At 37.2% G+C, this 15,704-nt stretch overlaps 1 protein-coding gene across 1 annotated transcript in view; it reads right to left on the bottom strand.

Annotated features, from left to right (window-relative positions):
• DSC3 (desmocollin 3) overlaps positions 1 to 15,704 on the bottom strand; it is a 60,209-nt gene that overhangs the window by 868 nt on the left and 43,637 nt on the right. The window contains exons 10-15 of the mRNA XM_008073395.1: positions 14,658 to 14,914; positions 14,405 to 14,547; positions 12,732 to 12,956; positions 9,030 to 9,254; positions 6,789 to 6,910; positions 1,828 to 2,085 (exon numbers count right to left, since the gene is read on the bottom strand). Coding sequence (XP_008071586.1) covers positions 1,828 to 2,085; positions 6,789 to 6,910; positions 9,030 to 9,254; positions 12,732 to 12,956; positions 14,405 to 14,547; positions 14,658 to 14,914 — 1,230 coding nt within the window. The remainder of the gene's footprint in view (positions 1 to 1,827; positions 2,086 to 6,788; positions 6,911 to 9,029; positions 9,255 to 12,731; positions 12,957 to 14,404; positions 14,548 to 14,657; positions 14,915 to 15,704) is intronic.

The following is a 15,704-nucleotide window of genomic DNA, read 5'->3' as shown; positions in this document are numbered from 1 at the left end:
CAAGACCAGCCTAAGCAAATTGTCAATACCTCATCTCTACAATAAATCAAAAAATTAGCCAGGCATGGTGGCGGGTGCTGTAATTCCAGCTACTTGGAAGGCTGAGGCAGAAGGATCACCTGAGCCCAGCAGGTCGAGGCTGTGGTGGTTGTGTGCATGCCACTGCACTCCAGCCTGGGCAATAGAGTGAGACTCCGACTTTTTAAAAAACACAAAAAACCCTTAAAATGTCCAGCACATATCCAATGTACAATAAATAGTAACTAGAGTCTCTATTGTACGCCATTATAATATAGGTAAAAATGACCACAGTTGCTTCAGAATCAAGTTTTCAAGGTAGTCAAAACATAGCAAAATAGAGAAATGCACAAAAAACTCAGTGAAATTAAAAATAATCAACATAACCCACATTGCAAAAACTGGACTTTTGTAATGAAGAGGCCAAGCATTTAGCCCTATCCACCCTCTCTGCTGGTGGGTGGTCTGCCAGCTTGTCAATTTCTGTGCCTCTTCCACTTCCTCACCTGTATGCCCACCTCTTCCCTATGCTGGAAGTCATTGGTATGGTTTATGTTAACAAGTGTTTTTCTTCATGGCCTTGTTAGCTTTACCTCCCAACACCTGATGTACAATTGAAGCACACACCTAAGAGTGTGTCTGAAGGTTCACTTCACCTCAACCTGATCTTACATGAATACTGACTGTCTAGAAATAAAAAAAAAAAGATTAACACTTGAATTAGCCAAAAAAAAAAAAAAAATACTATGGGTATATGATAACCTACAGCCCTATCCCAGAATATTGCCCATTTGCAGTCTATTCAAAGATTCAGGGCTTCTGGCCCAGTGTTTGTGCTACAATGGCATTCAGACCCTCTGTTAAAAGAGGTGAAAATTTAGTACCAAAGAATATCTAATTCAGGGCTCTCCAATGTACATTTGAATCACATGAGCTATTTTTTAAAAAGTCAAACTAATTAAATTAGAATTTTTTAGCATACTATATATATATATATATATATAGTATTTTACAAAAGTTTCCTAGAGAATTTTGATTTGGACATAGAATCCCTTATTTTAATTCCTACTTTCTTTCTTGTTTTCCTCGAAATAAAAACACTTTTTTTTTTTTTTGGCATGGCACTTTATGTAATAAAAATACTTCATGGAATAGCGACTATAGTTAATTATAATTTCCTGTAGATTTCAAAAATGCTAAGAGTACACTTCAAATGATCTCATCACAAAAAAGTAAATATTTGAGGTGATGGATAATTAATAAGCTTGTTTTCACTATTCCATATTGCACACATGTACAATAAAACCACTTTGTATCCCATAAACATAGATAATTATAACATTTTGATTTGCAATGATATAAAAATATATTTTGCATAAATCATGTTATTTAATCTTCATCCTCAAACTGCATACAGATGTTTGTGTTTTCATAGAGAAATATAGATAGGATTCAGGAAGTTTTGTGATTGTAAGGATCTAGAAATTTTTCCACATTCTTCTATACCAAACAGCGCTAATGAAATAAATACACATGTAAAAATTAAACCTTAGTGAAGAATATCCTTAGTAAAGGATATTAGAAACCTCTAATTTTTATGAGATTTTAGAAATTAAGTGAAATATGACAGATGAAATGAAATCCCTTTAAATGAAATAATATAACAAAATCAACAAGCACAGAAAAATGAAGTCAGAGCAAGCAAGAGAGAGGATATCAAAAAATATGGAAAGCAGTTTCTGAAACTATATGTTAATTTTAATTTCCTACGTTCTCCACGTGGACATTTAAAAACCTAAGAAAACTCACTTCACCGAGACGGGGTTGGGTGAAATTATGCCACTCCGAGTACGTGTATCGGCAGTTGTCCGTCTCCACGTGTCCTCCCCTGCAGGAATCCAGGGTGTGATGCTGCCCGACGCCCCGGCAGGATTCCAGAGTCTGATGTCCTCCCTTCACCATTTCAATGGTCTCCTGCCCTCCATTTTTCATTCCCGATCCCATGGTGCCACAAAAACCTTGGCTAGAGTTATTGGCAGTTTGGGTCATAAATCCATTGGCAGAACACTAAAATAAATAAAATAAAACCATCCATAGTGAGAGGAAATGGGTTCCAAGTAGTCACAAGAAGGCAAAGGAGAGAAAACATTTATTCAACATTTTACTCATTCATGCAACAGACATTTATCAGTTTCGAATTATGTGCCTAGATGCTCTTATTTCATGCTGCCATCACAGAATACCTGAGACTGGGTAATTTATAAAGAACAGAGATTTATTTCTTACAGCTCTGGAGCCTGGAAAGTCCAATGTCACAAGTGAGAGAGAGAAGAAAGAAAGAAGAAAAGAAAGAAGGGAGGAGGGAGGGAGGGAGGGAGGGCATAGGGGAGAGACGGAGGGGGATGTTGGAGAAGTTATAAAAAGGTCATAGAATTTTTTTTTAAAGGCCATGCTAAAAAAAAAAAAATGAGACTTATCATGAAGATTATGGGGACTATGAAGTATGTTAACTTATTACGGAGAGAAACACATTTTTAAAATATTATTCTAGGCAATAATGTAGAAGGCAAATAAGACAAATTTAGTGCCATGGAGATCAGATGGGGTCAATGAATCATTCCACGTGAAAAATGATAAGGACCTTGGCCAAGGTGAAAGCAGTGATATTTGAAAGAAGTGGCTGGACGGGCTCCATAGAGAGTCTAGTGGCTGAGAGGGCAAAGAGAAGAATTAGGAAATATTCTCTTATGTCCTACTTGGGTAATGAGATAGATGGTACAATTCACTGAAATAGAGAAGAAAGATGTGCTGTGGTCAAGAGGCGGGTGGGGAATTAAATTTTGGACATGTGGTCAGGCACGGTGGCTCACGCCTGTAATCCCAGCACTTTGGGAAGCTCAAGGGAGAGGATCACTTCAGCCCAGGAGTTTGAGACCAACATGGAAAACATAGTGAGACCCTGTCTCTACAAAAAAATTAAAAATTAGCCAGGCGTGGTGGCACACACTTGTAGCCCTAGCTACTTGAGAGGCTGAAGAGGAAGAATCGCCTGAGCCCAGGAGGTCAATGCTACAGTGAGGTACAACCATACCACTGCACTCCAGCCTGGAAGACAGAGGGAGACTCTGTCTCAAAAAAAAAATTGGGAGGATGTGATAAACTTTAGGAACATGTGGAATGTCCAAGATGAATATAGGAATTTAAAGACTAAAAGCTCAGGTGAGAGATCTGAGCTAAACGTATCATTCTGGGAGTCACTGCCAAATAGGTGCTGGTCTAAACTATGGGAATAGATGAGATATTCAGAGAAAACTGTAAACCAAAAGGCAAAAAAGGTTAAGGATAGAACCACAAGAAAAATCATTTAAGTGTGGATTAAAAAAATGTAGCTGTAACAGGATAGATCTGAATAACCACTAAGATGACAGAGGAAACCAGAGAGACAGGACTCTGAAGTCACACTGGGAGAATATGATAATGATATGAAGAATGTGGTCAATGACAGAACAAAATCAGAGCCAATAAAATGACTATCGGATTCAAGTAAGAGTGGCCATTGGCGACCTTTGTCAAAAGAAATTTCTTTCAAAAAGTTCAGTTTGAAAGAAAAACAGAGCTATGGAGGGAACTGGAGGAAGACAAAGAGTCAAGAAAATGCTTTAAAATTAAGAAGACTAGTCGGGCACAGTGGCTCACACCTACAATCCCAGCACTTAGGGAGGCCGAGGTGAAAGGATTGCCTGAGCCCATGGGTTCGAGACCAGCTGGGCAACTTCGTAAGACCTTATCTTTACAATAAATCAAGAAAAATTAGCCGAGCATGATGGTGCATGCCTATAGTTCCAGTTACTTGGGAGACTGAGGCAGAAGGATCACCTGGGCCCAGCAGGTCGAGGCTGTGGTGGCCATGATCGTGTCACTGCACTGCAGCCTGGGCAACAGAGTGAGACTCCAACTCAAAAAAATTCAATTGAATTAAGTTAAATTAAGTTAAATTAAATTAAAAGACTTGACTAAACATGAACTTAATATTGGCAAGTTACTCCAACCCTCTGGGCCACAGGACAGAAGTTTAGATAGGTGGTAATCTCAGCTTAACAGTTTTTCCTATAAGCTATTACATTACTTTCAGGACAGGAATCTATTACACTCAGGCTCCATTGTGCCCTCTTAAAATGCAGAGTCTCTGAACTGGAAGGTTCTCTAGGTCAGATGATTTATTAAACCTGAACTATATTCACAAAATTCATACATACTCTCATTGCCTTGGAAAAATATAACAGAAAAGAAAATTGAAAAGTAGCCATTTGGTGGCAGTGCTACTCTATGTTTTTATTTAGGTTGCTACTAGAGTTAAATGTGATTACCAACAAAAAATTCTGATTATTAACTTGGTAGCACAACTGATTATTACCTTGTCATGATAAATACATATTCAGAAATCATATTTCTAAGCTAATGAAAGAAGAATTAAAAATAAACTAAAATCAATACTGAGCACACAAGGCTAGCCTTCTTACTCTTTCTATTCTCTCTTCCTTTCTGCATATCTTCCATCTGCATTCCCCGAAGTTTATTCTCATGAGGTATTGACAAGTCCTTATTCATGTCAATAATTTCCAGATTTACTTTTCCAGTCCTGATTTTTCACCCAACTCCTAATCCCATGTGAATACCTGCCAATGAAACTCAGATCCAAAACTCAAATCATCACTTAAACTCATTGTATGAAAGTGAGTTTATATGTTCACTGTGAAATTTTAGTACAGTTTGTAAAAATTTGCCTAGAATTTTGTTCTTGTATAAATTTATAATGCCAAACCCTTTTTAGGAGTGCTTTTAAGAAAGAATAGGTACATATGGTGAAATAATCAATAAATACTGTCAGCTCTAGCATCAAATGGCAATGAACGAATATCAAATAAAGGTCATTCATTCCATTCTGAGATGTAAGATAAAAATGTACTGAGCTGAGAACTACCAAGGGAATAAAGCTATTTTCTGATGAAGGAGACAATCACATGTAGACATGTCAAGCATAGATGGGCTATAATTTTGCATGATAGTGGGGAAGAATTGAAAAGAGAAAAATAATAAACATGAAAGGCATCTTCACTCAGTGATATAGAAAAGACCAATATGCAGTCATTGCCCTTGGCTATAATCACTGCCACATTGCTTTGTTTTATTTATTTATTTATTTTCATGTTTTATTTTTGGTAGAGACAAGGTCTGGCTATGTTGCCCAGGCTGGTCTTGAACTCTTGGGCTCAAGCAATATGCCCAGTACTTAGTTTCCCAAAGTGCGTGAGCCACTGTGCCTGGCCAACCTCTGCCACTTTAACTCTGCTTTGTTCCTCAAGTTCAATGAGTCAACAACCTTAACATGTAAGCATTTAAAATATTTCTTATTCATCCTTAACATTACAATTACTGGCCGGGCACAGTGGCTCACACCTATAAACCCAGCACTTTGGGAGGCCAAGGTGAGAGGATTGCCTGAGTCTGCAGGTTTGAGACCAGGCAACTTGGTGAGCCCTCATCTCCACAATAAATAAAAAAATAAAAAAATTAGCCGGGCATGGTAGCAAGGACCTGTAGTTCCAACTACTTCAAAGGCTGAGGGGGAAAGATGGCCTGAGCCCAGCAGATCGAGGTTGCAGTGGCTGGGAGCGTGCCAGTGCATTCCAGCCTGGGGGACAGAGTGAGACTCCCAACTCAAAAAAAAAAAAAATTATAATTACTATCATCCTGATAGAATGATCTTAAGATATCAAAAGATCCTAAGCCTTCATCTTCTCTAACCCTAATGTATTTCTTGTCTCACTGACCCCCTACTAACTTAGCATCCCACTGCTTGCACCAGATCACTCTTGCAGAAAGGTCGTGACTGGCTCTCTGTTAGCAAAAGAAGAAATCTCAAACACACAAAACAACAAGCATAAAATCAAACGCCTCAGAAGTTCCAAGAAATATATAAGGAAAGAGAGTGGCAGTAATCTTCTAAGCTCCTCCTTTTTCTTTTATGTATATCTCATTGATATTTTCCTAGTTATCTTAAGAAACTTTATCGGGCTTTTTTTTTTTTTTCCTATTATAAATGGCCAAAGAGTTAGATAAATAATATCTGGAAATATACATTGTAGAAAGCAGCCAAAAAAATACTATTATAATAAAGTCACAACATCAAAGAACAGGCTTTAAGTCATAACACTGGAGAGTGGGGAAAAAAAAATAGTTAACACAATACATCTTGTTTAAGAGGTTTAATATATTACCACTATATAAACATCTGAATTTTGAAAGACAAAATTTATGACTAAAAAATCTGACCCAATTAAAAATGTTAACTCCTAGGCCGGATGCAGTGGCTCAAGTCTGTAATCCCAGCACTTTGGGAGGCTAAGGCAAGAGGATTGCCTGAGCCCAGGGGTTCAAGACCAGCCTGGGCAACTTGGTGAGACTTCGTCTCTACAATAAATCAAAAAATTTGCTCATCTCTACAATAAATCAAAAAATTTGCTGGGCATGGTAGCGTGCACCTGTGGTTCCAGCTACTTGGAAAGCTGAGACAGAAGGATCGCCTGAGTCCAGCATGTAGAGTCTGCGGTGGCCATGAGCATGCCACTGCATTCCAGCCTGGGTGACAGAGTGAGACTCCAACTCAAGAAAAAAAAAAAGTGACTCCTGAATTTTGAGATAAATTCATGAAGATTAGTTAAACAAATTATGGGAGATACAAACAATATATTTATCTAAAAAGTACTTACCACTCTATCATCTCCAGGTGCTTCTGTGTTTGATATAATTAAGTTTTGCTGTGCTAAATCTTCAGGAAAACGTTTCCCTTTACTTGTGCCAAATACTCCACATACTAAAGTTAGCAATACAGCTGAGTTAAAAAAAAAAAAAAAAAGCAACTTATTTTAACATATGTAGAATAAAATTATTATCATTTATTTCTTATGACCTAAGGATCACAATAGGAAAATAAAGCCACTAAGCATGACTTATGAATTATCTTAGCCCTTCTAAGCAAACAAGACACAATTTAGCTTATTTTAAAATTGAAAGCAATCATACATTTTTTAAATGTATCTAATTAAGAGTTTGAATTCTGCCAATCAAGGTAAATATTTAGAATCATGAGTAAAGTAGTGCATTAAAAAATAAAGTCACTGACATTTAAGAAAGATTTTTGAACAGATTTACTTATTTTATATAGTATGACCTGCCTATATAAAAACATGAAGGGGAAAAAAAAAAAGAACGCTTTTTCCCCAAAATAGATTTATCTTACTTGAACCCATTTTGTATCTTATCTATTCAGAATTTTTATTCTACAACATAATTTTGGGAGATTGAAAATATATGATCATTAAACTAACAATAATAACAACAACAACAATTCTTCCCAACAGTTTAAAAGACCATATTCCATGAATTGGCAAACTACTTCCCCAAATCCTGCTCACTGCCTATTTTTGTATGATCCAAGAATATCAAAAGAAGAATAATAGTTCATGACATTAAAAAATTACACAAAGCTCAAGTTTTATTGTCCATATATTAAATTCATTAGAACTAGCCATGCCCATTATTTATACATTTTCTATAGCTGCTTTCTTGCTTCAAGGGTAGATTTGATGGGTTACCGTGAAAAATACGTGACCTGCAAAGTTTAAAATATATACTATCTGGCCCTTTATAGAAAAAGTGTGTCAACTCTTGCCTACTTTACATGGCCTGTGGTACCTTTCTGGGTCCCTTTTCTAATCTTATATCCCCCATCCACTACTCTCCAGCTACACTGGTTTCCCCTGCCATTCCCTGGCTTCCCCAGACATAATCCCAAATTAGGGTCTGTGACTTTTCTGTATGATAGAAAACTCTTCCCCCAAATGTTCCACATGGCTGACTCTCACCTCTTTCAAAAATCGTCAAAGATAATCTTCTCAGGTCTGACCTATCTACTGAAAATTGCAGTCACTGGCACTAATACCCTCACATACACTCTATAGCAAAACAGCACTGCAGATTTGAATTCTTTTGCTCTTTTTTTCCCTCCATAACATTTATTTGTTTGTTTACAGTCAGAAAGCAGATTGGTTGCTTTTGTTTGTTTGTTTAGTTTTGTCTATTTGTTCACTGATGAATTCCAAGCACCTAGAGCAGTTTCTGGCCCACAGTAGATGTTCAATATATATCTGTTTTGTTGAGTTGATGAAAAATAATGACCATATTAGGAATTTGCCATACTGTTCTGAGCATTTCGCATTTATTAACTCAATTTAATCTTCAGTGTTACCTCCTACAGTAGGCTACTACAATCTTCCCCTTTTACACATGAGGAAACAAACACAGTTGAGTAACTTGCCCCAGGTCACACAGCTTACAAGTGATGATGCTGGGGTGCAAATCCAGGCAGTCTGGTTCCAGAGTCTTGCTATAAACCTCGACTCCCATCACAAAACAAAGTTAATCTAGGCTGGATGACTGAATGGAAGTAAACAAACAAACAAACAAACAAAAAATGGCACCATTGGGAACCACACAACGGGCAAGAAGGAGAGTCAAAGAACTCAAAATTGGCAAGAAATACCCAAGAAGAAATATGATTGTAAACTGACCATCTCTCATAAGTCTGTGGCTGAATGGTAAGAAGATACGGAACGGAAGAGGTTTTTCATGGACTTTCGCATGGCAGAAGTTTTAGACTGTTCTATTTTGTCCTATAAGGGACAGCATTGACACCAAGAAAGAAAAGCTGTTCATTTGACAGAGTCCTTGCAATCTAAGGGATTTTTAACAATTCTGTCCAAGTATAAAAATCTTTTATCTCAAGAAGGATCATGTTTTCTTTCACAGAAATAATTCTAATAGAAATCAGATCATAACTGTACAGGGACTCACCCTAAGGGATGCTTGGACAAGATTACGTTTTAAAGACCCTTCCCTGTACCAAAATCTTTTATTATACATTTTAACTTCAAGGAAGTGAAACTACTTACAAAATAGTAGCGCTATGCCCAGTAATATAGCGAGGATTGCCCACTTTCCAAGTATAATTCCTGCGCTCCTTGAAGCTGCTCGGCACTGACTTGGATGAGTACAATCACACAGGTTAACTCGCAAGGTTTTTGTTGCAGATTGACCTGCTCTATCTTTTACAGTAATAGGAATGGAATACTCTTGAAATTCAGCATTTTTACGATATGAAAGACGGGCTGCTGTATCTGAAAGAAATTAAAAGAAATTTACTTTTTAATCACCATATATTCCTCTCTTGGCCTCTGTTTCACCACACTTGACTTTTTTGTTGTTGTTGTTTTGTTTGTTTTTATTTATTTTAAAGATGCAGAGTTCAAGTCAAGATTAGGTAGATAAGATGTCATTGTACAGGTAAAGTCTAGGCCTCCTTCGGATCCCATTTTGCCTGGTTTGAGAGCAGATACCCTTATTGATGTCATGTGCCATCCTCCTCCACCCTACCCTACCTCGCCCCCAGCAGCATTCTGCTACTGCTAAACCTTTTCTTATAGTATTATGACAAATGTTTAGGGTCTGCTTATCATACTCAATGATCTATCACAGAAACAAAAAGCTGAGTACCACATGTTCACACTTGTTTTTAAAGACATAATTCTCAAGGAACCATCTGCCAGATGACAATAAATAAAACTGGAGAACTATCTTCAACCTTTGGAAGCACTAACATTAACTTACACGAGTGTTGCCCCTTGTAACTCTTTAGAAGAAAGCTCTAAAGAAATAATTTGGGCCAGACGCAGTGGCTCAAGCCTGTAATCCCAGCACTTTGGGAAGCAAAGACAAGGGGATTGCGTGAGCTCAGGGATTCGAGACCAGCCTGAGCAACATGGCGAGACCTCATCTCTACAATAAATCAAAAAATGAACCGGGTGTGGTGGCACATGCCCATGGTTCCAGCTACTTGGAAGGCTGAGGCAGAAGGATCACCTGAGTCCAGTAGGTCGAGGATGCTGTGGCTGTGAGCATTGTACTCCAGTCTGGGCAAGAGAGTGAGACTCCGACTCAAAAAAAAGAAGTAATTTGGCATTGGGGTGACCCAAGAACATTCCAGCAATATTTAACATTCTTTATTTATACAAACTAGTAAGGCTTAGTTGACCATTTTTCTTTAATACCAATTTACAGACATAATGTGGTCAGTACTACTGTGGTCACAATAGTGTATAAAGAATTAACACTTTTAGGTACACACAAAGGGTGTCTGAAGTTCTCATTCTCTTATCCATTGACCTTCTGGTATCTGTCCATTATTCTTATGGGTAAGGTAATTTTTCAAAGCATAATAGATTCTTTATTATTAATGCCTCACATCTGGAAGTAATCTCAATACCAGAAAGCTAGTTAATGTCACTCAGACTACTTGCAAGGCTTACACAAAAACAGATATGCCCATATCATAACAATTCATTTTTATCAACTATCATAGTCAATTTCCCACAATAGTCTTAATACACTATTTTAATGACCTTATTATTGACTGATCAAAAGCTCTGCAGACTTTCAATGACAATTACAATCTCCTTGAGATTTTTTAATAGGCTAAATAAAATGACAAAGTGACATAATGTATATCCTGAAAGTCATGTGGAATTTCTAAGCCTTGATTAAATGCACTGTTGTAGCTGTAAGAACTTCAAAGATTGTGGCTGCACCGCATCCTGAAAGCTCCCCAGAGGAATATGAATTACTACTTAAGCTTATTTAGTACCGTTCAAAACCATGGTATAAGATCCTTCAAGTCCCTCTCCTCTGTCAAGATCACAAGCAGAGCCATAGTCAAGTCTTATTCACAGTGATGCACCAGCCTCCGATTTTCTTTAACTCAACTTTGTCCTCATCAATCTGTCTTCCTATCATCAATGCCAACTTATTATTATTATTATTATTATTATTATTATTATTATTGAGTTAGAGTTTCACTCTGTCACCCAGGCTGGAAGGCAGTGGCACGTTTATGGCCACCTCAGCCTCAACCTGCTGGGCTTAGGCGATTCTTACACCTCAGCCTTCCAAGTAGCTGGAACTACAGGCATGCATCACCATGTCCAGTTAATTTTTTGATTTATTGTAGAGATGAGGTCTTGCCAAGTTACCCAAGCTGGTCTCAAACCTGCCGGCTGAGGCAATCTTCTCACCTCAACCTCCCAAAGTGCTGGGATTATAGGCACAAGCCACCACACCCAGCCACCAATGTCACCTTTAAAAGATATAAATCTGGGAATGGCATTGCCTGACTTGCACATTCCCAATGCATGCCTGTTTGTCATCTACTGTCCCAAGGTCAGTGTCCTCAGCCTGGTACATAAGACCCTTTGCCACCAGATTCCACCCTTTCTCTCAAACTCTGTGTTCTTACTAAAAAATTCTAAACTCCAACGACACTGATGTAATTATTCTCCTAGCATGTTTTGCCTTTTATGCATATTATTAATCAATTATTGATTAAACAAACATTTACTACACAGTTAGAATCTACTAAGCACTGCTGAGTTAAATGCTGGAAATACAAAGATGGGTCACAAATGTTCAAGAAACTCATGTATTGGAAGAAAGAGGGACTCAGTTGTTAATACATCATGAAAGTCGCTACAGTGTGGGTAGTAGCAAAAGGTCATGGGTCACTCCTTCCACATCAAGAAAAACTCCAGAGCTTGAGCATCTGAGCTGGGTTTGTACCTGTCTTGTTCATCTTTATACAAATTCTCAGAATCTGGAGGATGGTAGGTGCCCATAAATATTAATAATTGATAGCAAGCTAAGAAATGGGAAAGGAGGTATAAGTAGAAAGGGGAGCATACACATGAAATAGCATGATGTGGTAAAACAACAGAGTGAAAAAATGAAATACAGAATACTACGCCTCCTGGAAACTGCTATCGTAGGACACAGTCCCTGAAGGTCCTAGCACCAGGCCTTTCCCATATCCCACCATGCTGACTTCCAAGATACCACAGAGTGTTCAGCCCGTACACCTGGGTTTCTAACTTCCAGAGTCAGATTACAATACAATTTAAACTACACATCTTCTGGTTTCTCCTCACCTCACTGGTATTACTTTAAAAACTCACAACAGCTGGGTGTGGTGGCTCAAGCCTGTAATCCCAACATTTTGGGAGGCTGAGGCAAGAGGACTGCCTGAGTCCAAGGGCTCGAGACCAGCCTGGGCAACTTGGTGAGACCTTGTCTCTACAATAAATCAAAAAATTAGCTGGACGTGGTGGCACATGCCTATGGTTCCAGCTACTTGGAAGGCTGAGGCAGAAGGATCACCTGAGTCCAGCAGGTAGAGGCTGTGGTGGCTGCGAGCATACCACTGCCCTCCAACCTAGGTGACAGAGTGAGACTCCGACTCAAAAATAAAATTTAAAAAAACACACACAACAAAAAAAGTTTGTCTTACTGATGAACTGCTCGATATTTCAACAAAGATTTTCTGTCTTTGTTGCAAATGTAAATTTTGCCTTCATAAAAATGATGATTTCCTTCTTTTTATATATAATATACAACACAGCCCCCATGCAATATTTATACAAGGTTGATTTAGTCTTCTAAAATATATTAATGAGAATCAATTTTACTTGATGCTTTGTGTAAGCCAAGTAAATCCATTCTCTAGTTAGTCTTAGTTATTTCAGAGTATGAACTTTTTTTAAATTAAATACCATTAACTCTGGTGAGGGTCCATATTCTATCGACTTCTGAAGAAGTGTCTGACAAACTGAAATAAAATGGAGCTCCATGTTCAGGTTCATCTGGATCAACAGCCAAAATGTCAGAATACCCCATCTTTGGTTTGCAAATTGTGAGATAATCTTGAAGTATTTCTGGTGGATTATCATTCACATCTTCAATGGTCACGACGAGTGTTCCCGTACATGACTTACTATCTGAGAAGAAAGCAGTAAGGTTTAGCATTATTTGTAAATTCTTTTATAGCTTATTAAGGAGGAGAAAGTCAATATATGTGATATATGATTTTTTAAAAATAAACTCTGATTATTAGAGGAAATAGTAAGTAGATAAGAATATGGATGATATATGAAAAAAATCTGCACATCATCTAAAATAATTACTGTTGTCAATATCACACACAATTGCCAATATACTTAAACAACAAAATAACAAAAATAAATGTCTGAATTTCCTTGGGTTCCTGGAAATTGTTAACGCACAATAAAGCAGCTATAGAAAAGATATTCTACCACCTATGGAGGATTTTTTGTTTTTGTTTTTGTTTTGTTTTTTAATATATGATACTCAACCAGAGATTCATTTAGTTTAAGGTAGTATTTACCAATTGATATTTTTATTTTAACATGAAGATGGTTGAGAAACTCTGGGTTACTTTAAAAAGTAGAATTCAAGGAAAAAAATCATTTTAACATAATAATCAGCTGAATAATTTAAAGTCTCAACTTAAAAATAACACAAAGAAATGTGGAAGAGTCTGTCAGTACCATTTTATCTAGATCTAGATTTAAATTTTATCTTTGACCTCTAACACAGAGATATTTTAGCATTTAAGGTTCTACCATGCTAAGGACATAAAGATAAATAAAACATGGCTTCTTGTCACCCAGCGGTTTCACCTTTTTAGATAGTTATTAACTATAGATAATAATATATAATAATTATTTTTATTAGAAGCAGAGTCTTCAATTTAATTTCACATGAGAGAGGACACAAAAAAACCCAGATTTATTTATTAAAAATTATGTATTTATTCTTACATGCTTAAACTTCAAGCATCTTCAAAGTACTGTGTTTGATGCAATGTACCTATCAAGATGTTTTTCCCACTACTCAAAACAGTTTTTGAACTCATTAGTGTTGATGTTTTTTAGGGCTTCTGCTGTTGTTTGTTTCACCATTTCCACATCGGCAAAATGTTTCCCTTTGAGAACTCTTTTAATCCCAGGAAACCAAAAATAAGTTGTTTGGGGCAAGATTGGGTGAATAGGGAGGGTGGGATACAGACAGGGTCCATGCTGTTTTTGATCAGAAACTGCTGAACACTGAGTGTAGTGTGAACAGGTACACTGTCATGGTAGAAGAACCAGTCACCTGCTTGCAACAACTTGAGATGTTTCTTCCGCAAACTGTGACACAACCTTCTCAAAATTTCCTGATTAAAAACTTTGGTTGACTGTTTGATCCAGAGGAACAAATTCCAAGTATACTGCAAGGAACCTGCCCTCCAAAAGATAATTCTAGTTTTTTCGGGGGGGGGTATCTCCCCTCATATTTATCACAAGAGTAATTTTGCATAAGAATACTTGCACTCTATTCTCCAATTTCTTTATAAAATACCAGGTTAAGACTTTTTTTTTTTTACCTTGGTCTATTGCCAGGACTGTAATATTATATAAGCCATTTTGGGGAGTTATGGCCTCCCTGTCCAGGGCTCTGGAAGTTATGATAGATCCCGAAGTTTCATCAATGCTGATCCACCCTTTAGGATCATGCAATTTTTTGTACCTGTTAATAAAAAATAAAAATAATCTTTAGCATTATAAAATGCTTTAAAATAATTACATCTCAATTATTCCAAATAAATTATTAATATGTGGTTATAGATTTCTTTGTACCTTAAACCTCTGCTACTTTTGGTTTCAGGGTCATATGCTTGATAGCCATTGATCCTGGACCCCACTTCAGAGTTTTCTTTAATCCGTACATACTGGGCGGCAGGGTTGCATTCAGGCCCCTCATCCTGATCCCTCACATGAACTGTCACCAGGGCTCTGTTCATCGCTGTCACTCTGGGAATATCTCTAGTAAATGGGGCTTCATTGCTTATTCCAATTTCCAGGTTCACTTGACGGTTTTCTTCGTAATTCAGTGGCTTTACAAATAAAATATGTGTATATCAGCATCAGTGTAGCATACATTTGGCATTTCAAACAGCAAGTGAACATGTTTCACTGCGAACAGTGCTGCATAATTTCTTTGCTCACAGTTTGTGACCTTTGACCTTTGTCCCTGGCTTTTTAGAGTCAGTCCTGTGCTCAGCCTCAAGCAAGAGTGGCTTAAAAGTTTCAGCAAGTAGTTTCCCAGAGTTGTGAGAAAGAAATTCCTGAAATATTTTTATATTTCACAATTACTAAGGAAAATTATCTTGATTCTAAAAATAATGCAAAAAGATGACATTGCCTTTATGGCTTGTTTAGAGCACTGTTTAAGGGGCTAGCCCATGAATCATCTGAGGAGGGAGAGACACCTTTCTTTGATTTACTGTTTACTATTGACTATGGCCCAGACGCTTTACAACTCTTGCAAAGTTAGATGTTGACTTTAGCAACACTGAAAAGGTGCACTGATTCAATCTTCTGCCTGATAGAAAAGATATTACAAATGCCTGTTTTAATTACCCTATAAGACATCTAACTGAGACATCTCATTTCCGCTTTTCCTTTCATCAAAATCCATCCACTCTCATTTTTTCCTTAGGAATCTACTTTGTCTTTTCTGCCAAATCCTTTATAAGTGAGTTGTATAAAACTTTGATGCATGTCTTCAACTTATTTTTATGAATATTACAATTTGGACAACTTGGGAATCATACTTTGACACTGTCCATAATTTATCCAATGAAACTTTCATTGTGGATACACAGAGGATTAAGAGAAATATAA

The sequence above is a fragment of the Carlito syrichta genome, unplaced genomic scaffold (genome assembly GCF_000164805.1).
Source record: "Carlito syrichta isolate Samal-C Ts95f unplaced genomic scaffold, Tarsius_syrichta-2.0.1 Scaffold315831, whole genome shotgun sequence".
NCBI classification, from domain to species: domain Eukaryota; kingdom Metazoa; phylum Chordata; class Mammalia; order Primates; family Tarsiidae; genus Carlito; species Carlito syrichta.
This window is presented reverse-complemented; position numbering and strand designations above follow the sequence as displayed.